The 24,934-nt window shown below is 37.5% G+C and overlaps 1 protein-coding gene across 1 annotated transcript in view; it reads left to right on the top strand.

The window, feature by feature from the left end:
* Positions 1–24,934, top strand: part of DNAH7 (dynein axonemal heavy chain 7) — a 273,330-nt gene that overhangs the window by 124,621 nt on the left and 123,775 nt on the right. The window contains exons 30-39 of the mRNA XM_027563310.1: positions 4,949–5,197; positions 9,831–9,980; positions 12,073–12,255; positions 12,616–12,792; positions 13,285–13,416; positions 14,947–15,171; positions 18,190–18,387; positions 20,723–20,878; positions 21,623–21,791; positions 24,079–24,205. Of these exons, the coding sequence (XP_027419111.1) occupies positions 4,949–5,197; positions 9,831–9,980; positions 12,073–12,255; positions 12,616–12,792; positions 13,285–13,416; positions 14,947–15,171; positions 18,190–18,387; positions 20,723–20,878; positions 21,623–21,791; positions 24,079–24,205 (1,766 nt within the window). The remainder of the gene's footprint in view (positions 1–4,948; positions 5,198–9,830; positions 9,981–12,072; positions 12,256–12,615; positions 12,793–13,284; positions 13,417–14,946; positions 15,172–18,189; positions 18,388–20,722; positions 20,879–21,622; positions 21,792–24,078; positions 24,206–24,934) is intronic.

The following is a 24,934-nucleotide window of genomic DNA, read 5'->3' as shown; positions in this document are numbered from 1 at the left end:
ACTCTTCTAATAATGTATTTATCAAGTGTCCAAGTTTTCAAGTCCCATTGAGAAACTTCCAGTGTAGAAAACAGAGAAATGTAGGTCACTCCATGTTTTATTTGAAATGTTTTTAGCTAGCTTTGTTGTTACAAGTAACTTTTAACAACTTGGGATTTTTTTAAGTAGTACTTTTTTTCTACTGCAGAATATAATAAGCATCCAAAAGTCACAGAAAGTTTGCTTATAAATCTCACTAGGAAATAGACTCCATGGAGGAAAGTAATTGGTGAAACACACCATTGAATCCTTTACACAGAGGGATACTTTGCAAATGTTTGTCAAAATTAATGATCGAAGAAGTGAAAAATAAGCTTAAGAGTGCAGTGTCTTTTATGAAATTGGTTTTTTTTTTTCAGGATAATTTAAGAACTAGGGTTAGTAATATTGTTATATTTTAAAAATTAGATTATAAGTAGTAGTAAAGAATTACAGAGTGATGCTTAAAGTTCCTGTATTGCCATGTGATGTCACTGTTTTTCCTTCCCCATTCCCAGTAGAAGTGCCTGGGGGTGGTGGGCAGTGGGCTGCTGACACATGGGAGAGTTACTCTGTCTTGCACTGCCTTGAGGTATGGACAGTTAGCTTCCGATGTGTAGAGACTGAGATCAGAAGACTCTCATAGGGAGGACAGAAGTGGCACTGCCACTGTGGTGTGCCCCAGTGCCCTTAGCTATCCATAGGAACAATGTTTCATCATTCTGAAAGAAGCTCCCGTTAGTATTTGGAATTGACAGTGCAAATATTTTATAGATCAAGTTTTCAGGGAATTGGTTCAAAATTTCTTGTTAAAAATTTCCCTCAGTTTCTTTGGTACTAGTACACTGTACAGATTTTCCAGGAATAAATATAAGTAAAGCTCTATTTATTTTTATGAAGTAGAGGTATATCTCATTTAGATGTGTCCTCCTATAGCTGTGTATTCATTCAGCAAATATTTCTCGAGCAATATTTCACAAATGGAGCATAGCTGGCATTTTCAAATAGGACAGTTCCCTGTTTTGAGAGACTGTCCCATATGCTACAAACTCTTGGCATCCCTGGTCCCCCCAGTGTCTCTGGACTTTCACAGTAATACAACCAGAAGGACAACTCCATGTATTCCCAACTCTCTACCTGGCAGAGAGGAACTGGTGAAAGGAACTGCTCTTGATTGAGACCCACTAGCTACCAGATATGATCTGGAATTGTCTGCTTCTTTAAGATTAACCATAAATAATTTGAACAATCTGAGAAGATACTTTTGTTTACTTGGCAAACAGTATGCATTTACAATGTACCTGACCCTGTTCTAAGAGTTTTATGAATAGTTACTCCTAAGCACTTGTGACTCAGATGATAAAGAATCTGCCTGTGATGTAGGAGATCTGGTTTTGATTCCTTGGTCAGTAAGATCCCCTGGAGAAGGGCATGGCTACCAAGCAAGGCTTTAGCAATACGTGAACCCTGAACTTCCAGATGTACAAGATGGTTTTAGAAAAGGCAGAGGAACCAGAGATCAAATTGCCAACATCTGCTGGATCATCAAAAAAGCCAGAGAATTCCAGAAAAACATCTATTTCTACTTTATTGACTTTGCCAAAGCCTTTGACTGTGTGGATCACAAGAAACTGTGGAAAATTCTGAAAGAGATGGGAATACCAGACCACCTGACCTGCCTCTTGAGAAATCTGTGTGCAGGTCAGGAAGCAACAGTTAGAATTGGACATGGAACAACAGACTGGTTCCAAACAGGAAAAGGAGTATGTCAAGGCTGTATATTGTCACCCTGTTTATTTAACTTCTATGCAGAGTACATCATGAGAAACACTGGGCTGGAGGAAGCACAAGCTGGAATCAAGATGGCTGGGAGAAATATCAATAACCTCAGATATTCAGATGACACCACCCTTATGGCAGAAAGCGAAGAAGAACTAAAGAGCCTGTTGATGAAAGTGAAAGAGGAGAGTGAAAAAGTTGGCTTAAAGCTCAACATTCAGAAAACTAAGATCATGGCATCTGGTTCCTTCAAAGTGAAGTGAAGTCACTCAGTCATGCCCAACTCTTTGAGACCCCATGGACTGTAGCCCACCAGGCTCCTCCATCCATGGAATTTTCTAGGCAAGAATACTGGATTGGGTTGCCATTTCCTTCTCCAGGGTATCTTCCCAACCCAGGGATCAAACCCGGGTCTCCTGCATTGCAGACAGATGCTTTACCACATAGGTTGCTGTGAAGTGAAATGAATGTCGCTCAGTTGTGTCTGACTCTCTGTGACCCCATGGACTGGGGTCTCCAGGCCAGACATGAATTCCGCAGACATGAATTTTCCAGGCCAGAATACTGGGGTGGGTTGCCATTCCCTTCTCCAGGGGAATCTTCCCAACCCAGGAATCGAACCCAGGTCTCCCACATTGCAGGCAGATTCTTTACCAACTGAGCCACCAGGGAAGCCCTAAGTTGCTATAATGCTTATGAAATAGCCTTAGTGGTTTATAAAGGAATGTTTCTTAGACCTTGAAAGTGACTTTATATTCTCATATAAACTATATGTGGAATTATAATTCTTTCCAATCCTATATTATGTGATTATATTATTTTTCTAAAGCTTCCATAACAGAGAACCACAAACTTGGTGGTTTAAAACAACAGAAATTTATTTTCTCACAGTTCTGGAGGAAAAAAGTCTGAAATAAGCTGTTGGTTACCTCTGAAAGAAGGTAAAGATTCTTTAGGAAAGAACCCTTCCTTGCTTTTTCTTAGCTTCTGATGGCTCCTGACGATCTTTGATGTTCCTTGGCTTGTCATTGGTGGTTCCCTGGTGGCTTCAGCTTCTGTCCCCATCACTAGGATGGCCTTGTTTCCCAGGTGTGCTTGAGTTTGCATCTTCCTCTCCTTTCTGTTGTATAGATACCAGTCACTGGAGTTAGGGTCCAGTAGGATCTCATCTGATCTAATTACATCTGCAAAGATCTTATTTCCAGACAAGGTGACATTCTAACATAAATTTTTGAGGAACACTAAAAGGATTAACATTACTACCCACTACACTGATTAAAATACTGTTAAACTTATTTTTATGTATGATATGAGGTATGGATTCAAGTTCATTATTTTGATAAATCCGGGTATCCTAGCATACTTTGTTCAAAGACTATTTGTTTAATCTTTACTGGATTGTTTTTGCTTGAGAATGAGTTTTCATATGTGTCTGGATCTATATCTGGTCTCTCTCTTCTATTCCATTGTTATATTTTGTCTATTTTTATGCTAGTATGATACTGTTTTTATAATAAGCCTTGAAATCAGATAATGTTCATCTTTTAACTTTTTAACTGGAAAATATGTAAAACCACAACATCTGAAGAAGAAAACAGGAAAAATCCCTTGTGAATTTGGGTTAGGCAAAAATTTCTTAAATACACCACCAAAAGCACAATGCATGAAACAGTAAATTGATAAAATAGGCTCATCAGAATTAAAAAGTTTGCTCTTTGAAATACACTGTAGGAGAATGAAAGACAAGTTAGAGGTATAAAAAACACTTGCCTATTAGATGTATGGTGAAGCACTTGTAAGTAGAATGCTTAACAAATGGTCAAAACTTACCATGAAGAAAATAAACCAATTACAATAGGCAAATGATTTGAGACTGAGCAAACTCCGGGGGATGGTGAAGGACAGGGTTGCCTGGTGTGCTGCAGTCCTTGGGGTCATGAAGAGTTGGACATGACTTGGTGACTAAAGAACAACAACAACAAAAAATTTGAACAAACATTTCACCAAAGAAGACATACATATGGCACAAAAGTAACGCCAAAGTGTTACTCTTTAGCAAATGCAAGTTGAAGCCATAGCAAGATACTGTTACACACTTATTAAAAATACTGATTATACCAGATATTGAAACTCACACTGCTGAGGGGAATTTAAAATAGGACAACCATTTTGGAAAGCAGACTGTTTCTTCAAATGTTAGACACGTACCTGCCATTGTTGTGTTGTATCAGTCATTCAGTAGTGACTGACTCTGCGACGCCATGAACTATAGCCCACCAGGCTCCTCTGTCCATGGAATTCTCCAGGCAAAAATAGTGGAGTGGGTTGCCATTCCCTTCTCTGGGGGATCTTCTTGGCCTAGGGATTACACCCAGGTCTCCTGCATTGCAGGCAGATTCTTTACCATCCAAGTGTACTATCCAAGTATTCCACTTCTCAGTATTCACTTGAGAGAAATGAAAGCATTTGTCCATGCAGAGACTTGTGTGTATGTGTTTATGGCATCTTTATTTATTTCCAAAACTAAAAACAATGAAAATGTCCATCAGCAGGAAAATGGGTTTAAAAACCGGCACCTCAGTATGGTGGACTTCAATGCAAAGAACTATAGATATATGCAGTGACGTGTTTGAGATTTCAAATCCTTATGCTGAGTGAAAGAAGCCAGATTGAAAAAAGTAGTACACATAATGTGTAATTTCATCCATATTAAAGTCTAGGCAATGAAAATAAAAATAGAAACAGAAAGCAAATTAGTGTGTGTGTTGATTGTCTGGGGATGGAGGTGGGTGTCAGGGAGAGGAGAGAGGAGGATTACAAAAGATCATAAGGAAACTTGTGGCAATGGTTGATACGTTGATTATCTTCATTGAGTTGGTGGTTTCACTTATCAGATTATGCCCTTTAAATATAAGCAGTTCATTGTATGTCAGTCATACCTCTATGAAGGTGTTAAAAATACTGAGCTATTATTTAATGGCTCTATTTTCATCAGTATTAAATATGAGGATGTGAGAAATTTTATCAAGTTTATAAACATATACATATGTGTATAGATGTACACATATACATGCAAACATATATAGAGAGATAATATGAGAGTTTATAGCTATGTAATGTTAATATAAACATCTGAATCATCTATCATCAGGGAATTACTTCAGATTTGTTTCCTGGGGTGAAATTACCAAAACCAGATTACAACGATTTGCTGGGAGCTATCAAAGACAACTGTGACTCCATGAATTTGCAAATGACCAGATTCTTTTCTGAGAAGATTCTTCAGATATATGAAATGATGATTGTGCGTCATGGCTTTATGATTGTTGGAGAACCATTTGGAGGAAAAACCAGTGCATATCGCGTCTTAGCTGGAGCATTAAATGACCTATGTGAAAAGGTAAGTGTGGTATTGATCCATTAATTTACCAATAATCAGCTTTGTGTAGGATAGAATGTATGGTCACTTAAAAGGATACTTTAATGCAGCAACTTAAAATTATCAAAATACAGAGAAAATAGAAAAGTAATATGATTCAAGTAGGAAGTTCAGCATATAAAGAATATGCCACATATTTGCCTCAAAGCCTTAGGTTCCTTTTTAAAAAGTTTAATTATAAAGGTAACATGTTCATTGTATAAAAAAGTCTGAAAATGTGAAAAAATCTTATACTTTCATAGAGTATTTTATAATTTCATAGGAGAGTGTATTTTATTTTCTTGGTGTTAAGATTCAAATTCAGATTCAATGCAAACTTCCTCTAGTGCTGTCTGTTAGTGGTATTGAATTGAAGTGTGTGTGTTGTGTGTATGCGTAATATAATATGTATATAAGCATAGTAAATAATGATAATTATATTATTCAAAATTACTGTCTTAGTTGACTCAGTTTGATCTACTTTGATATGCTAAAGGAGTGAGGCTATTTTAAATTCTCCAACTAATACTGCATTTGTGTCTACTTATCTTTGTATTTCAAATAATTTTTGCCACATATATGTCAATGTTTGTAGCCAAATGGGATTTGTATCATTATACCTTCATTGTGGAGCCTCCCCCTTCAGCCAGTATAATACTGTGTACTTGTATTATTTGCCATGGATCTCCTGTGTCTAATTTCAGTATTGCAACCCCCGCTTTTCCCCTGGATACATATTTGCCCATGCTTGTAATTGTGACTCTGACTGTCACTGTGATTTACTTTTTTATGGGGAGTAAATAGTTTGACTTTTATTTTCTCCATTTGATGGCCTTTATCTTCTCATTGGGGAATTTAGATTCATTTGTATTTATTATCAAACTGATGTGTACTTATTTCTGTCATCTCTCCCTCTATGCTTTTATCCTTACATGTGCTTTCCTCGCTTCGCCTCCCTTCCTTTCCCTTTATCTGTCTTGCCTTCTTTCGCTGAGTTTTTGTTTGCATTATTCCTCCTTTGTTGTTTTATTATTATATGAACTAATTATTTTGCTGTAAAAAATAAATCTCTAAAAGCCAAATGTGGTGCCACTAAAAGATTTAAAAAGGTGAAGGCTGTGACCATGTATTCTGGTACTATAAAGCCTCAAAGTGACTCATTACCAGGAAAGTCTAAGAGTGACATTGCGGTAAGGTAAATGGGGCTCCATAGTCACTGCCTACAACCTGCAGCTTCACACTGGCTTTGCTGCATTTGGGACAAAAGTCTTTGATGGCAGCAACTTTGTCCTGACTGAGATATTCTAATGGAGCTTTCCCATGCTTCTGAATTAAGGATGACATATTGTTATTCCCTTCCTGGGAACAAAGAAGAAAGCAATGACCTTGAGTTTATTTTACTGCTTCATATTATTATTCCCATATCTTTTCTTCAGTTTGGTATTTCATGCCCCAAGCTCCACTGCTGGTGGGCAGAAAGCAGTGTGGGAGAGTTGAACTTAGTATGTTGTTACATTCAGGTATGACCTAAATCAAATCCCTTATGATTATACAGTGGAAGTGACAGATAGATTCAAGGGATTAGATCTGATAGATAAAGAGCCTGAAGAACTATGGATGTGGGTTCATGACATTGTACAGGAGGCAATGGTCAAGACCATCCCCAAGAAAAAGAAGTGGAAAATGGCACAATGGTTGTCTGCGGAGGCCTTACAAATAGCTGAGAAAAGAATAGAAGCAAAAGGCAAAGGAGAAAAGGAAAGATAGGCCCATCTTAATGAAGAATTCCAAAGAATAGCAAGGGGAGATAAGAAAGCCTTCCTCAAATATCAATGCAAAGAAATAGAGGAAAACAATAAAATGGGAAAGATTAGAGATCTCTGGAAGAAAATCAGAGATACCAAGAGAACATTTCATGCAAAGATGACCACTATAAAGGACAGAAAAGGTATGGAAGCATAAGATATTAGTAAGAGGTGACAAGAATACACAGAAAAACTATATTAAAAAGATCTTCATGACCCAGATAACCACAGTGGTGTGATCACTCACCTAGAGCCAGGCATCCTGAAACGAGAAGTTGAGTGGGCCTTAGGAAGCATCACTAGGAGCAAAGCTAGTGGGGGTGATGGAATTCCAGTTGAGCTATTTCAAGTCCTAAAAGATGATGCTGTGAAAGTGCTGCCCTCAATATGCCAGCAAATTTGGAAAACTCAGCAGTGGCCACAGGACTGGAAAAGGTCAGTTTTCATTCCAATCCCAAAGAAAGGCAATGCCAAAGAATGCTCAAACTACTGCACAATTGCACTCATCTCACATGCTAGCAAAGTAATGCTCAAAATTCTCCGAGTCAAGCTTCAACAGTACATGAACCGTGAACTTCCAGAAGTTCAGGCTGGATTTAGAAAACGCAGAGGAATCAGAGATCAAATTGCCAACATCCATTGCATCACTGAGAGAGCAAGAGTTCCAGAAAAGCATCTACTTCTGCTTTATCGACTACACCAAAGTCTTTTACCATGTGGATCACAACAAACTGTGGAAAATTCTTCAAGAGATGGGAATACTGGACTACCTGACCTGCCTCCTGGGAAATCTATATGCAGCAGGTCAAGAAGCAACAGTTGGCACTGGACATGGAACAACAGATTGGTTCCAATCAGGAAAGTAGTAAGTCAAGGCTGTATATTGTAACCCTGCTTATTTAACTTCTTTTATTTTAATTTAAATTTATTTATTTTAATTAGAGGCTAATTACTTTACAATATTGTATTGGTTTTGCCATACATCAGCATGAATACGCCCCTATGCAGAGTACCTCATGCAAAATGCTGGGCTGGATGAAGCACAAGCTGAAATCAAGGTTGCTGGAAGAAATATCAATAACCTCAGATATGCAGATGACACTACCCTTATGGCAGAAAGCGAAGAACTAAAGAGCCTCTTGATGAAAGTGAAAGAGGAGAGTGAAAAAGTTGGCTTAAAACTCAACATTCAGAAAATTAAGATCATGGCATCCAGTCCCATCACTTCATGGCAAATAGATGGGGAAACAGTGGTTGACTTTATTTTCTTGGGCTTCCAAGTCACACAGATGGTGACTGCAGCCATGAAATTAAAAGACGCTTTCTTCTTGAAAGAAAAGCTATGTCCAACCTAGACAAAATATTTAAAAGCAGAGACATTACTTTGCCCACAAAGGTCAGTCTAGTCAAGGCTATGGTTTTTCAAGTAGTCATGTATGGATGTGAGAATTGGACTACAAAGAAAGCTGAGCGCTGAAGTATCAATGCTTTTGAACTGTGGTGTTGGAGAAGACTCTTGGGAGTCCCTTTTACTGCAAGGAGGTCCAACCAGTCCATCCTAAAGGAAATAAGTCCTGAATATTCATTAGAAGGACCGATGCTGAAGCTGAAACTCCAATACTTTGGCCACCTGATGTGAAGAACTGATTCATTTGAAAAGACCCTGATGCTGGGAAAGGCTGAAGGTGGGAGGAGAAGGGGACGACAGAGCATGAGATGGTTGGATGACTTCACTGGCTATAGACATGAGTTTGAGTAAACTTCGGGAGTTGGTGATGGACAGAGAGGCCTGACATGGTGTAGTCCATGAGGTCACAAAGAGTCGGACATGGCTGAGCAACTGAACTGAACCAAAATGAAAAAGAAAATGGTTGTGAATAAGTAGAGCACAGTGAAACTATTCTGTATATGTTGTAATGGTGGATACATGATATAATGTATTTGGCAAAATCCATTGAACTGTCCAATACAAAGAGTACAGCTTAGTAAGCCATGGGATTTGGTCAATAACAAGGTATCTGTATCAGTTCATCACTCATAATAATGCACCACACCAATGCCAGGCTTTAATAATAGGAGAAACTGTGCATGGGGTGGGAGGTGGAGGGAATATATATGAATATATATACAGTACTTTCTGTTCAATTTTTTTGTAAACCTAAAGCTCTTCTAAAAAATCTATCAGTTAGAAGCATAAAAAAGGTTATGCCCTAGGTCTATTAATATCTCTTATTAATTCCACATAACGGTTTTCAATGTTTTAGTGCAAACTGCCAACTTACCAATATAAACTTTTTCACAACATGAAAATGGTACATATTTCCATATCTTGTAATTATTTAATTTTCACTCAAAGAATGTTTTGCAGTGAGAATCATCCAAGTTCAGCCCATGGGGCAAATTCAGCCCCAGGCCTGTTTTTGTAATGCCAGTGAGTTTAGAATGGTGTTAACATTTTTAAGGTTTGTAAGGAAAAACAGAAAAGAATATCTAACCTGTAAAGCATATAATAACTACTGTTTATAGATCTCGACCAACATTTACTGATTTATTCCTAAGTATCTTACGAGTTTTTAAATCCTATTGTAAATTGTACTTATAAATTTTATTGTTAAGTTTTTCATTGACATTATTTAGAAAATACAATCGCTGTTTAGATAATGACCTTGTACTCTGGAACCTTGTTAAGTGAACTCTTGACTTCTGATAGTTTCCTTTAGAGTCTTTAGGATTATCTACATACACCATCATGTTTTCCATGAATAAAGACAGTATTCTTTTAAATAAATAAATAATTGTTTTCTATTAAGGGGTTAATGGACGAAAACAAGGTTCAGATTACTGTTTTAAATCCTAAGTCCGTCACCATGGGTCAGCTGTATGGACAGTTTGATTTAGTGTCCCATGAGTGGTCCGACGGGATCCTTGCTGTCAGTTTCAGAGCATTTGCTGCTTCATCGGTAAGTGCTAACACTTTGCATGTCTATTTGGAAAGGCTGTGAGAGCTCTGGTTTTTTCAGTTTCAAGTAAACTTTTGTATTTATAGTTCAAGGTACATGTTTAAAGTGCAGTACTGAATAGTCTGGCAGAGTTTCTATGAAGAGCACTTGTGAGTCTCTACAAATAGACGGCCAGAGACCATGGGGGCAGGCATGTCCTCCTCAGTATGCACAGAAGAAAGGGCACAAGGAAAGGAGACTGAGGAGAGCATTTCTGGTGCTCATTTTCCAGGCTAGGTGACCCAGCAAGGGGAGCATCTGAATAACAGGATCCTTTTGATCCATCAGCAACATTCTTTGCCCTGCTGCTCAGCTGGCTGTCACTGTCACACCTACTAATTGTTAGATAGACTCTAGTGCTGAAAGAGCAAATTGCAGACCAATTCCAGTACTTCCGTCTAGTGTGCTGGGAGAGCATGAGCTGTCTGTGGAAAGAAAAAGTGAGGGATGTGCCAGCTGCTGACCTCTGGGAAGGGGAGTGGGAACTTGCCCCTTCCTGGCATACCCTGCTGAGGGGCTGCTGCCCACTCTAAGAAAGGCCACAGACCAATAAATGCTAACTTGGTTGTTGTGTTAGCAGTCTCTCTATGGACTATGATCAGATAGAGACAGCTTTTTAAGGCTAGTCTTACAGGAAAAGGGGCCTAGGCTAGAGACATTTAATTGTTTTGTTAAATCATATATATATATATATATATATATATATATGTTAACCTTTATTCTGACTACCATACATCCTAAATTTGGTGCTGTCTACTCGTCTACTCATTTAAGGACAAGACAGTCATGAGTCATTGTAATGACAGAAAAGCATTAAATCGCAGCTGTACTTTTATTTTCCTAAAGGATCTTGAGCCATGAATAACATGAGGATCGGCTCTAATGGGGCAGAGATCTTGCGCAGTGTCAGGAGGCACAGGTGGGGCACACAGAGATCTGGGACCACTGATGAAACTTCTCAGATCCTTTCTTGTCACAGTAAATGTGCTCTGGCCCAGATTAATGTGTGAAGTCTCTAGATAACGTGTGCTATTGCATCATTTATACAGAAATAATCATGAGATACCTCTCATTTTATATTTAGCTACATAGTATGTGTTATATTTTCCAGGAAGCTACATCCCATAAATATTAGTCTCAGGAAGGTTAAGTAGCTGTCCCCAAGTCACACAGCTGGGAAATAGTAAAGCCAGACTAAAAGTGAGGTCACTCAATTGTTGCAGGGCCCACCTGCTCACCGCCAGGGGAGTGTTTCTCAGAGTGGAGCCTAACAGGCTTAAGAACCCAACAGCAGGAGGAAAAGTTGATCTGAAGGTTTTCTCTCCAAGACAACGCACTCTTCCATGCTTCCTGAGCATGGCCAGAGCTAGCTTCTGAGTGTGGGTATGATTAATGCTTTTGATCACAGGATGAAGTTGTTGAGGTGGATTCAAATCCCTCACTACTTCAATTCAAGTGTGCATTTGCTGAAGGTGAACCCGAGGCATCATCTGTGTCCACAGGATGGCTTCTTCATTAGGGTCTGGAAAAAAGAATCAGTTTTTCTCACTGTGGGACTGTGAGCATTATATTGATTTTTAATGCCAGATATTATACGGCCACAAGACAGTTCAGCCCAAGAAGGATGTGTATGTGGGTGAATTCATTCAGTGGAGGGAACAGAAAATTTGACTTAACACACAAGAATAATTGATCTGTATGAATACTAAATAGAATGTCTATACAGTCAGACAGTCTGAATGAAAATTGTTTTCCCTGCTGCATTTTTTTTTCACTTTTCTAAAATATGTTGTATATGATTTCAGAGACATTAGAAAACATGTTATAATTTGTTATAAGATGTTATAATTTGTCTCATCTATGGCACATATAGGCTTCTTTAGTGAATATGTATGTATATTCACACACATATGCACTCTTTTCCAAAGGTGCCTTTACATTTTGATGGTGAAATTAGTTTTAGGAGATACATTTTAAAATTGTAAAATAACATGAATGAACTGTTTCCTTCCATAACCGTTTTTGCCCTTTATTCACCATCTGAATGAACCAGACACCAGATAGAAAGTGGTTAATTTTTGATGGGCCAGTAGATGCAGTATGGATTGAGAATATGAACACTGTGCTGGACGACAACAAAAAGCTATGTCTGATGAGTGGGGAGATTATCCAAATGTCGCCACAAATGAATCTTATTTTTGAGCCGATGGATTTAGAAGTTGCTTCTCCTGCCACTGTAAGTTCTCAATTTTCACATCTGCTAATAAATTTGAAATGTTTTAAATGTGTTTATTGCTTAGTAATTTTGACTCTAGCTGAAAAAAAGTATTTATAGAATTCATTTTAACAGCCATCTGTGATTCTCCAAGGGCAGACATGTCTGTTGACATACTTTGACACTAATAAGAGTCAGGGATATTTCCCTCTTTGTCTAGGACCATTTGGTAAAGTCATACATGAAAATTTAGATGAGGAAATTTTATAAAAGTATGCCTTTTCCCCCACGAGTTTCCTGAAAACTGTAAGAAATAGATGTACCGAGTCATCCTTCTTTTATAAGCAGTACCTTGGTGGTAAACAGTGATTGTTTTTCCAGGTTTCCAGATGTGGGATGATATACATGGAGCCTCATATGCTAGGCTGGAGACCGCTGATGTTGTCTTGGATAAATCTTTTACCTGCTACAATCACTATTATTCAGAAGGAATTTATAATAGGCTTATTTGACAGAATGGTTCCTGTTTCTGTTGAATTTATTAGAAAACATACAAAGGTAAGAGGGATGAAAGTTTTAAGATTTAAGAAATAAATGGAAAATCCAAATTAGCCATATATATACATTTTAATGTCTACTTTATTGTCAACTACCAGATATTAAAATAATTTCTTAATTATTTTGATTAAAAACTCTTAACAAAGTTTAAAATTTTTAATTAATATAGTTTCTCAAAAAAGTATTTTAAACAAAGCATCTTATGGTTTGAGAAAATGTATGGATGATAATCTTTTCCCTTAAAAAAAACAAACTTGAAGTCCTACCTAATCACATCTAGGTGAAAATATTCTAAAAGATGATCTCTCATTTCTGATGAACTATCATTTTAAAAATAGTTTCCCTCTTATAAAACTAGAATTATAATACTAACACCTTTTCGTAGATGTTATGGCTGTTATAACTAAATGAGTTCAATAAAAATTAGTTGATACTGTTTCAATTAGTGCCTCATTTAAACTGCTTCATGGACTTTTTTCTCTGATTTTTCAGGAATTATCTCCTACTTCAGATACAAACTTAGTCCGATCCCTAATGAATCTGATAGACTGTTTTATGAGTGACTTTGCTGATGAAGTCAAAGTAAGAGAGAGAAATGATCGAGAAACTTACTCTTTACTTGAGGTAAGTCCATGTGCTCTTTACATGAGATAAGTCTTTGAATCTTGCAATAGAAAAGGATTGATTGCTTTCCCCAGTAAATTTTCCTAATTAATTAACCTCATTTTTCCTGGAACTGGAGGCTGGATAATGGGTGGAAGGTGAACAGTGAGAAAGAATCAGATCCCAAATACCAGGTGCTTATAGGAAACACCTTGCCTGGTGTTGTATTAAATCATGAAGTTTGGGTGGAGCCCAGTGACCCCCGCAGATCTGCTACTGATACCCTGAATCATTTGGCCCAGTCTCAAAGATGATGGCAGCTCTGTTGGTAAAGAATCTGCTTGCAGTGCAGGACCTGGATGCGATCCCTGGGTTGGGAAGATTCCTTGGAGGAAGGAATGGCAACCCACTCCAGTATTCCTGCCTGAAGAGTATCCATGGACAGAGAAGCCTGGTGGGGTGCAGTCCATGGAGTCACAAAGAGTTGGACAAGACTGAGCAACTGAGCACAGCACACGGCAAAGATGATCAGTCCCCAATATGTCAATGACCATTTGACAACAAGATTCACTTCCCTCTTCAACCTCCAAATTATAATTTATTTTTTTTCTTCCCTAATGTTTCTCCTTTCTCATGAGATATAAATATTTAAAATATATGTGTGTACATAAATATTAAGAATGAAGAAAGCAAGAAGATATATAATCTATATTGTTTTAAATATAGCAATAAAATTATCAACAGACCTTGAATCTTCTTTAATAAAAAACTGCATATTGCTAATGGTCACACTTCTAATGTAGTCAGTGTTACTTTTCTGCTTATTTTTTTTATGAAATGCATTTTAAATTTCATTTAAAATAGTTTTCAAAAAGAGTCTGAATAATCTAGGAGTAGATGAATGGTGTCAAGCTAGAGTTCACAACTTTTATGAGTATAGTCAGAACTGTTTTAGCTTTGGCATGGAAAAGGAGATTTGATTTTAAAACAAGCAAACAGACCTTCTTATTTAAGCGGTCTCTTGTTCTGTTCCCTCTGCCTGAGTTTGATAAGAAAGCTTGCAGGACTGTGGTTCTAATGATATAGTCAATGCTCGGGTAATTATTACAACAGGTAAATAAAAGTATATGAATTTGTTTTACTTTACAAAACATTGTATCAAAATTTAATAAACATATATTGTGAGTTGATTATTCTTTATTAAAATATGCTTTTTTACTTTAATAAAAAGTTATCTCAATATTCTTTTTAATATCAAAGTTCAGCTGTATACTTGAATTAGCACCTGATTTACCAGACTAATCATTCTAAGTCTTTACTATGCCTAGAATTTATGCTTTGCATTATATTGTCTTCTCTGATAGTCAGATTTTATGACATGTAACTTAATAGAAAAAACTAATTATTACAAAATCCCTAGATTACCTACTACCATATATCAGTTTATTCATTTCCATTCAAAGATATTAATCTGGCTGATCTGATTTAAGCTTTAAGGATGGATTAAAGTTATTCTTTAATGCATTCTATCTTCTCATCTCTCCAAATCAGGGCATTTTTCTGTTTTCTTTGATCTGGTCTGTCGGTGCTTCTTGTAAAGATGATGATCGGTTGAAATTTAATAAGGTTCTTCGAGAACTAATGGAAGGCCCGATTTCAGATATAACTCGAAATAGATTTAAATTACTGAGTGGAACTGAACAAACATCTTCAAAACGACTAACTGTTCCATTCCCTGAAAAAGGAACAATTTATGATTATCAGTTTATCACTGAGGTAAGAGTTTTGAAGCAAGATCTGCACCTGTCAATCAGGCAGGGTTTCCCTGGGAGACACATGGCACAGAATGGCTCTGTGGCCACCTTGTCACCACTGTCTGCCTAAGAGACAGCATGGAGTAGGAGACGGTGTGCTGGATGTGAAGTCAGGCACATCTGGGTCTGGTTTCTTTCTGTATAGCCTTGGACTGGTTTTTAATCTCCCTAAGTCTTGTTTTTCTCATTGATAAAATGGGATAAATAAAAGTGCTGATTGGGCCAGTTGTGCCACTGCATAAAATCACACATTAGGACATCCAGTCCAGCAGCAGGTGAGGACTGCTCAAGGACACACCTCTGGGAGGTTCATGGTGAAGGTTAGCACATGACAGGCTGAGTTCCTGCAGGACCACAGATGGATTGTTAGGAATTCAGCACTTCCCAAGCAGAATGGACAGTATACCCTGGGGTGGTGTTTGTTCACTTGTTTGTTTTTCTATAACAGCTCCCATAAGTACAGTAATTGAGGGCAAAGTTTAGGCATACGTGTTATTTAAATATGGGCTTCCTGGGTGGCACTAGTGGTAAATGACCTGCCTGCCAATGCGAATTCTGTCCCTCCTGGGTTGGGAAGATCCCCTGTAGGAGGGCATGGTAGGCCACTCCAGTATTCTTTCCTGGAGAAATTCATGGACAGAGGAGCCTGCTAGGCTACAGTTATAGGGTTGCAGAGTCAGACACGACTGAAGTGACTTAGCATGCATGTGTTATTTAAATATATGCAGATTTTAGTGAAATTGGAATCACTCTATATCCTCACCGGGCAGTTTCATATCCTTCTTCTTCTTCCCTTAATAAAGAGAACAACTCTATCTCACTGATGCTTCTTTAATAAAGCTTATTTTTCTAAAACTCCCTATATTCTACCATTTCAGTGGACCGTGATCAATTCAGTTTCCTAATCTTGCACATTGAACTGTTTTTGTTGTTTTAGGTTTAGTGCTTTGGTGAGTATTCTTGTATATAAGTCACCCAGGACTGATCTCCTTTAGGATGGACTGGTTGGATCTCCTTGCAGTCCAAGGGACTCTCAAGACTCTTCTCCAACACCACAGTTCAAAAGCATCAACTCTTCAGTGCTCAGCTTTCTTTATAGTCCAACTCTCACATCCATACATGACTACTGGAAAAACCATAGCCTTGACTAGACTGACCTTTGTTGACAAAGGAATGTCTCTGCTTTTTAATATGCTGTCCAGGTTGGTGATAACTTTCCTTCCAAGGAGTAAGCGTCTTTTAATTTCATGTCTGCAGTCACCATCTGCAGTGATTTTGGAGCCCAGAAAAATAAAGTCAGCCACTGTTTCCCCATCTATTTACCATGAAGTGATGGGACCAGATGCCATGATCTTCATTTTCTGAATGTTGAGCTTTAAGCCAACTTTTTCACTCTCCTCTTTCACTTTCATCAAGAGGCTTTTTAGTTCTTCACTTTCTGCCTTAAGGCTGGTGTCATCTGCATATCTGAGGTTATTGATATTTCTCTCAGCAATCTTGATTCCAGCTTGTGCTTCTTCCAGCCCAGCATTTCTCATGATGTATTCTGCATATAAGTTAAATAAGCAGGGTGACAATATACAGCCTTGACGTACTCCTTTTCCTATTTGGAACCAGTCTGTTGTTCCATGTCCAGTTCTAACTGTTGCCTCCTGACCTGCATACAGGTTTCTCAAGAGGCAGGTCAGGTGGTCTGGTATTCCCATCTCTTTCAGAATTTTCCCCAGTTTATTGTGATCCATACAGTCAAAGGCTTTGGCATAGTCAATAAAGCAGAAATAGATGTTTTTCTCGAACTCTCTTGCTTTTTCGATGATCCATACACTAGGATAAAAGAGTTCCATATGTCAAGATCCAGGGACCTGGGGCATTTTTGGAAACAGTAGACTCATCAGTGAGGCTGGGTTGTGGGACACTTGAAGATGTGAAGGAAGATGGGTCTTAATTTTAATATACTTTGAATGACCACGAGCTTAAACTGGATTTTGTAGAATGGAGAGGGCAGTGGTGTTTTTCTAAGGAGAGTTAACATATATTTGAAATTTTTTTTTATAGACACTGCCTTAACAAATGAAAACTTTAGTTCACAAAGCTAATAGGATACAGTATAATGTTACTCATAATAATAATAATCTCATATTAAGAAATCTTGTCTGTTCTGAATATCTCTTACACATCAACATGAATTTAGCTAATAATATTGAGCCATACACTTAAAAATGGTTGAAGGTAAATTTTAGGTGTTTTTTCTTTACTACAATTAAAAAAGGAGACATACTACCATAAATAAAATAGATAACCTATAAGGACCTATATTTAGCACCAGGAACTTTACTCAGTACTCTAATGATGTATATGGAAAAAGAATCTAAAAAAGAGTGGATATATGTATATGTGTAACTGATTCACTTTGCTGTACAGCAGATACAGAACAGTGTAAATCATCTATACTCCAATAAAATTTTTTTATTTTTTTTTATTTTTTTAAAGAAAATTTTTTTAAAAGAGAAAGAAATCTTGCTTGAAATAATAAGCTGATGTTGCAAGTACCATTGTAAAAGTCAAACAAATGCAGCTGGTGGTCTGTGTAGAAAAATATTCTGTATTGGTTAACATTTATTGAATAAAATTCTTTACACTTTAACACATTTATTAGATCAGTTTTCTCAATGCTGTTAAAGAATCTAATATTTGGCAAAAGTAACTGATCTTTGGGTTGATATAATCAGTGGTTCCAGGACATCAAATTATTACGTCATTGCCATTTCATTTTTATCCATACAAAACCCCAATTTCTCTTTAATTTAACACAAAACTTAAAAAATTAGAGTGAAGAGTTTTAAAGGATAAAAACAAATATGTACATATTAAGGATTGTTGGTCTTGATCTTTCATCTTTTCTGCAGTGATGCAGAAGTACAGAGCTTCTGAATGTATTTTACAACATGACATTCACTATTTGGTTATTTGTTATAAACAGGGAATAGGAAAATGGGAACCATGGGTAAAGAAGTTAGCCGAAGCTCCTCCAATTCCTAAGGATGTGATGTTTAATGAAATCATTGTGCCAACTCTGGACACAATTCGATACTCTGCACTAATGGAATTGTTGACCACCCATCAAAAGCCTTCAATATTTGTAGGACCAACTGGAACGGGAAAGAGTGTTTACATTATTGTAAGTATTGTAGAAATATACATATTAAAATGTGCATAATAGTCCAAAGAATATTATTTCTTTAATGACCTGAACTGGTAGGCAGTGTTTTTAAAATACTTATGTATTTCTACATTTCTATGTTGGAACCAGAATTTTTGAGTAATTATCAAATTATCAAAATTACCAAAATGTCTCTTTCCAAAGAGAATTTATCTTTGGAAATTTATTAAAGATATGCTACTTTATATCACTAAATTATTGTCCATTTAAAAGGTATTTTAATGAAAATAGCTTATATAAGACAAAGAATTTTATCTGCCTTAAAAAAACAGTGTTTTGGTTGATATTTAATTTTCTAAATTATTGAATATGTGAACATTGCTTTGTGGTAATAAGACTGATTTTCTTTAATAATTTCTGGGATCATACCCACTGTGTGTTAAGAAATTGTTACCTGTTATAAAAGATATGGCCCAAATCTCAGTACCTTTATGAAACCTGAGTTCTCTTGTGTTTAAGGGGTCATACTAATCAAAGACCAGTTCTTGCCTCTAGTTTTAGATTTCTGAAAGCAGAAGGCTGGCTGGAACTAAGAGTGAATAGCACCTCCAGCCTTTGGCATGGCAAGTAAGTGCAAGTTTCTCCCGGGTCAGTTGGACAATGTGAAATATAAGTGAACCTGATCATTCTTGGGCCTCCATTCCATATAATTGCCCACAGCAGGGAGGGAATGCCACTACTCCTCTTAGGTCAGCAAACTGTGCAATGTGAATGTTCCTTTGGAGTATCTAAGGAACCTTCCCATCTGCTCTTCTCAGAGAGTAAACATTTGGAAGCTTCCATGGGAGCAGGCAAGATAGCCTTAATCAGGAGGAATCACAATGACCCCAATGAATAGGACTTTTGCCTTCTCCCTCCAGCTGTGCTCACTACCCAGCTGTGGGATAAGAAGAAGATAGAGGAGGCAGGTGGAGGAGAGGGGAGTGCCTGTTAGTGGCCCCTCCCCCGTTGCAGGTTCCCAGTCAATTCTTATTTTTCCAATTGTGGTAGTACTTGTTTATAGTTCTTTATTGATTCTATGTTTAATACAGTCCCCCCTTTGGGTTATATAGTCAAATAATTGTTCTGGTATTATTTGTTGAATAATTTCTTCCCCAACAGATTGAAATGTTGCTTTTCTTGTGCTAAATGCTGTATGCATCAGGGAATATCCAAGAGTGGGGAGGGAAGAAGTTTGGACTGAGATTTTAAATCAAGATGTTGAGTTGGACTGAATTAAAAAAAAAAATAAGTGTACAGAAAGCTGAAGGATTTATCTAAGATACTATCAAGAGTTAGGAAATGAAGACATGATTCAAGGAGATGGGTGGGGAAAAATAAAGCCTTCTGTCATTTGTACTCCCATCAAATGGCAGTCCAGCTAATAAACTGCCCAGGCCAAAAAAAAATTACTTTTCACAACATTGGAAACATACTTCGCATATTATTTTGTAATCTGATTTTTTTCTTCTTAATGTACTGTAAATACTTTCCTGTTTTATTATTCTTCTACAAGATGATTTGTAGAACACAACATCTTGGTTAAGAATCATTGTAATTGTACCTGCTTTCCAGCAAATTCCATTTTGAAAGTACAAATTATATTATGTAAGCTTCCTAACTTATAGTCAGATAACTTGTAGAAAGATAATAAGCTGTATTACAGAGAACATTGATCTGCAGAGAGACAAGTGGCAGTCTAAATTCTTGTCTCATTTCTGAGACCTTAAGCCAAGTTTCTTAAGCTCTGAGTCCCTATGATTTTATGGAGAGTAGGAGTGTGTACTGGAAAAGGAACTGGCACCCCACTCCAGTACTCTTTCCTGGAAAATCCCATGGATGGAGGAGTCTGGTAGGCTGCAGTCTATGGGATTGCTAAGAGTTGGACACGGCTGAGCGACTTCACTTTCACTTTTCACTTTCATACATTGGAGAAGGAAATGGCAACCCACTCCAGTGTTCTTGCCTGGAGAATCCCAGGGACAGGGGAGCCTGGTGGGCTGCCGTCTATGGGGTCGCACAGAGTCGGACACGACTGAAGCGACTTAGCAGCAACAGCAGCAGCAGCAGCAGCAGGAGTGTGTACTCTGCATGGTGTTTTTAGAAATCAGAGAAGCCATGTGCCTAGGGCTTGGACAGATAAAGACATTCCATTGACTTGGTAACTGTTATGTCTATTGATTCCATCTCTTTTCACATTATGACCCTTGAAGATTAAATTTGAGTACGTCAACAATGATGCTTAGTGTTATTTTTAAGTGTCAAAACATAATGGCAACTATGGCTCATCTTATTATTTCTTGCTATTATACAGAATTTTCTTTTAAATCAACTCAATAAAGATATCTACAAGCCTTTGCTGATTAACTTCTCAGCACAAACTACAGCAGCTCAAACTCAAAATATTATCATGTCAAAACTGGACAAAAGAAGAAAGGGAGTTTTTGGTCCTCCTTTGGGCAAGAAAATGGTAATTACTCTCTGTTTTTATACATATAATATGGCACTTTCGCTATTCCTGGGCATTATTACATTCAGAACAAGGAAACCAGATATACTAGGACTTGACATCTTTCTGTAGTACAGTTTTTATTAATGTATCACAAATGTTGGTTAAGAAGTCTTCTTAAAAGTGTTTTTATATTGTATGTGCATTTGGCAACTTGACATTAAAAACAAGCAGTTGCCTTTTGAATTCAAAGTAGAATATTCACCTGGGAAATTATCTACCTTCCTAATTCTCTCATTAACATTTTTACTCAGCAGAGTCTTTGCTGCTTGCTCTCTAGGCCTTTAAATAACCAAGCTATCAATTGACTTTTCTGTGTTCCTCTGCCAAGAATACCCTTCTCAGCCTTACTCTTATCACTCAGAGTTTATAATCATTTGAAGATCACACCTTTCTCATTTATTTAATGTATCGAAGTTGTACAAGGAAAAAGAGAAGGCATATTGAGAAACAAGTTATATGAGAGGATTAATAAGTTCTAAACTGTTAACTATAAATGTGAGTAATAAGACTGTCTCCCTGTCATCCATGTTCCTTGGTAACATGGATGCTAAGAGATAGTCCTGATGTGCAAAGAAATCATCACTTCTCACTTATGCACTTCACAAAAAGGAAACTTATTCTTTGCCTGAACATTGTTTGCACCACAGGACACTATATCAAGATGCTAATGTTTTCTAATACCTTTTCTCCTTTCATTCTCAGGTTGTCTTTGTAGATGATGTCAATATGCCTGCTCGAGAGGTGTATGGCGCCCAGCCTCCCATCGAGTTACTTAGACAATGGTTAGATCACTGGAATTGGTATGACCTAAAAGACTGTTCTATGATTAAACTAGTGGACATTCAAATTATGTGTGCTATGGGACCTCCAGGTACGTGTTCAGAGTTTGTGATCACTCTGGGTATATATAAAGATCAGGAGAAAGAGAAATCCTGTCAGACAACCTGAGTTACAGTGTTTTGTGTACATATTTTCTATGTCTCTTTGTTTGTTGTGACCTAACAGTGACCGCAATGATCAGCGCTGCACAGTGGATTGCCTTCTTTGTGGTCTGTGCTGTGTACGCTGTGTTTGGTCGCTCAATTGTGTCCAACTCTTTGCAATCCACTGGACTGTAGCCTGCCAGGCTCCTGTGTCCATCCAGTTATTCAGGGAAGAACACTGAAGTGAGTTGTCCTTTCCTTCTCCAGGGGATCTTCCTGACCCAGGGATCAAACTCATGTCTCCTGCATTGCGGGCAGATTCTTTACCTGCTGAGCCATCAGAGAAGCCCTGTTTGGGGCGATTCTCTCCAAATCATATGGCTCTCCCAAATCTTTTTCTTCCATGTTCTCTTCCATGTTTGCTCCCCATTTCCTCTTCCTGCATTCTGAGGTCTCAGATCCCCTGAAAATCCAGATTCTCCTGCAGAAGCTCATTTTCCTCTGTTTCATTCCTTAAAGTTTCAGCTGTATGAAACATCCCTGCTTTCCCCTGTCCCAATCACTTCCCATTTTAGTGAGTCTCTGGATTTAGACAGACTGTTGAGGGAATTTAAGTAGGAAATGATGAAAAGAATGAATTATTAGATATTCTTTATACTTTTCAAGGGAAGTTTATAAACTCAGAGATCTCTATGTAGGAAAAAAATTTCTTTTATTCTAGAGTATCTGAAATAGCTTGATTTAACTAACTGGACATCTTTAACTGTTCTTTTCCTGAACTCAAGCTGTTGTTCTATATTTTTGATAACTCCCTTTTTTCAATGTGCCATGTCTTAGGGAATTTCTCCACTAGTTGCTTCTGAACTCTTGACCTTTATCTGACCTGTAATGCATACAGTTTGCTCTGAGTAATTGCTCTCAGCACCCTCTCGGGGCCACTTTGAATGCTATTCCCCCTTCTTTTTTTTTCTAATTCTGTTACTCCTGGGTCCCAGGCTCCAGTTCTGCTCTGCCTCTTCCCATCCCCCAGTAGTCATTTGTAGTAAGTGTCTACTTTCCCTGCCTCTTCGGGGACTGGACAGGGGAGCAGAATGAATCCATGAGATATCTTTTCCTCTTGGACCTCATTTTCTAAGAAAAGACCACCATTTCTGAGTGTTCTCTGGGAGGAAAGGCTGAAGACACAGCTGGGTATATGATCTTACACCTTTCCTTCTGTAGCCCTTTCTCCATCTCCTTAAACTTGCCCAGGTAAATCAGTGTTTATTATGAGCCTCTAAATACATAGCAATACCTAACTGTTTTGATCTATAACTGTAGACTACTAGTTATATGCTTTCACACATTATGTTTTTAGAATCAGCACAGTATAATGCAGTGATAAAAGCAAAGTACAGATTTACTTGGTTTAAAACAAACATAAAACCTGAACCTATAGGTTTTTAAGCAAAATATATATTAAAGATATTATTCATTTTTAAAACCACTCTTTACTGGAGATTTCATGTTAGAATCCCTTTAAAGAGACAGTGCATTTTATTGATACATGTGAGGATGATAATATAAACCAATTTTATAAAATGGTTTTACATTCTAAATCTGTTTTTAAAATTTCATATTTGAAATCATAATAATTATTTTGTGAAAATGAGATATTCCTCCAGTTTTTAAAATCGAAAGCAGCCAGTGAAGTGGCCATGTGAACCACAAAGACTAGTCTTAGGGAAATTTATTTCAAGATGTGAGGGAAGAATGAGGCTGTATGTCAAGGTCATGCTGAATTTCAGCCATGTGAAAATGACCTTACAGTGTGGTCAATCACAACCATCAGGATTATATTAACATTGCATACAATATTATATTAATATTATATAGTATTGTCCTAATATTGTATTGTAATGAGAATGTTTGACAGTTTACTACCTTGGGCTGTGTATGAATCATGGAGAAGGTGGACACTGGGTCTTTCTGTCTGGTTGGATTTCCTTTGGTAAATAGACCTGACCAAGATTATATCTGATTGAACTTATACAGATCATTTTCAACTAGAAAACAGTACTTTGAGGTTGAGGGGGAAAACTGTTTTAAGATCAATTTTATCCAAATAATTGATTTCTTCTCTCTTTGTGCCATAAATTTGTCCATCTTTCACTCTGTTTTATGCTGCAAAGTGTAGAGAAAATACTCTGTTATATACGAGTAGCAGCGTTAAGGATTGTCCTTTTTGATATTTAGGTGGTGGTCGAAATCCAGTAACTCCTCGATACATGCGGCATTTCAATATTATAACAATCAATGAGTTTAGTGATAAATCTATGTTTACAATATTTTCTAGAATCTTAACCTGGCATTTAAAAACCTGGTAAGTAATTGAAAGTGTGTTTGTTTTTTGCTTAGTGGGTATAAAATCTTTGGGGAACATGTCAGTATAAGTAGTGCTTCTCAAACTTCCACAAAAGCACCTCTAGACAAGGAAGAAGGTAATAGGCAGCAGTTGCTTTCCTCTGCTCCCATCTCCAGGAATGGGAACAGAACACAAAAAGCCTGCAGGATCTTTCTCTTTTTCCTTTATTTGTCCGAAGTCTTAGATTTTAACCTAAAAATTCATACACATTTTGCATCCCGTTTTATAATATGTCCATATTGGAAGGATCAATATTTTGAATTTTTGCCATTTAGTTCAGTTAATGCTGGAAAGATTGCCAGGTTTATCCTGTGACTTTGACAGCCTCTAGTAAAACTCTTGAGTTCCCCAGGGGTGTCCATGTCTAGGTTTGAGTGTAGCCTTGGAGCCTGTGCCCTGGGAAAATGTTGCTCCCTAAATCTGGACACTCAGCACTTCTCCATAAGATTCTTGGGGGTAGGGAGCCAAGTGGCCCTGAGCAGTACAAGTGTTGGCTCCCCGACGTGGACACCATTCTTAGGAAATTGTCATTCCTTGTCTTATGCAATGGTGATGGAAGGGAAAGCTGACTGCTCATCAAGCCAGAAGTGAAATAAAGCCAATTTTTTCAAATGGATATTCTCTCCCCAGGTTCTTCTACCTTAATCATTCCTTTGCCCTTTAAAAGAAATCTTGGTTCACTATTTC

Source organism: Bos indicus x Bos taurus, chromosome 2 (assembly GCF_003369695.1).
Source record: "Bos indicus x Bos taurus breed Angus x Brahman F1 hybrid chromosome 2, Bos_hybrid_MaternalHap_v2.0, whole genome shotgun sequence".
NCBI lineage: Eukaryota > Metazoa > Chordata > Mammalia > Artiodactyla > Bovidae > Bos > Bos indicus x Bos taurus.
This window is presented reverse-complemented; position numbering and strand designations above follow the sequence as displayed.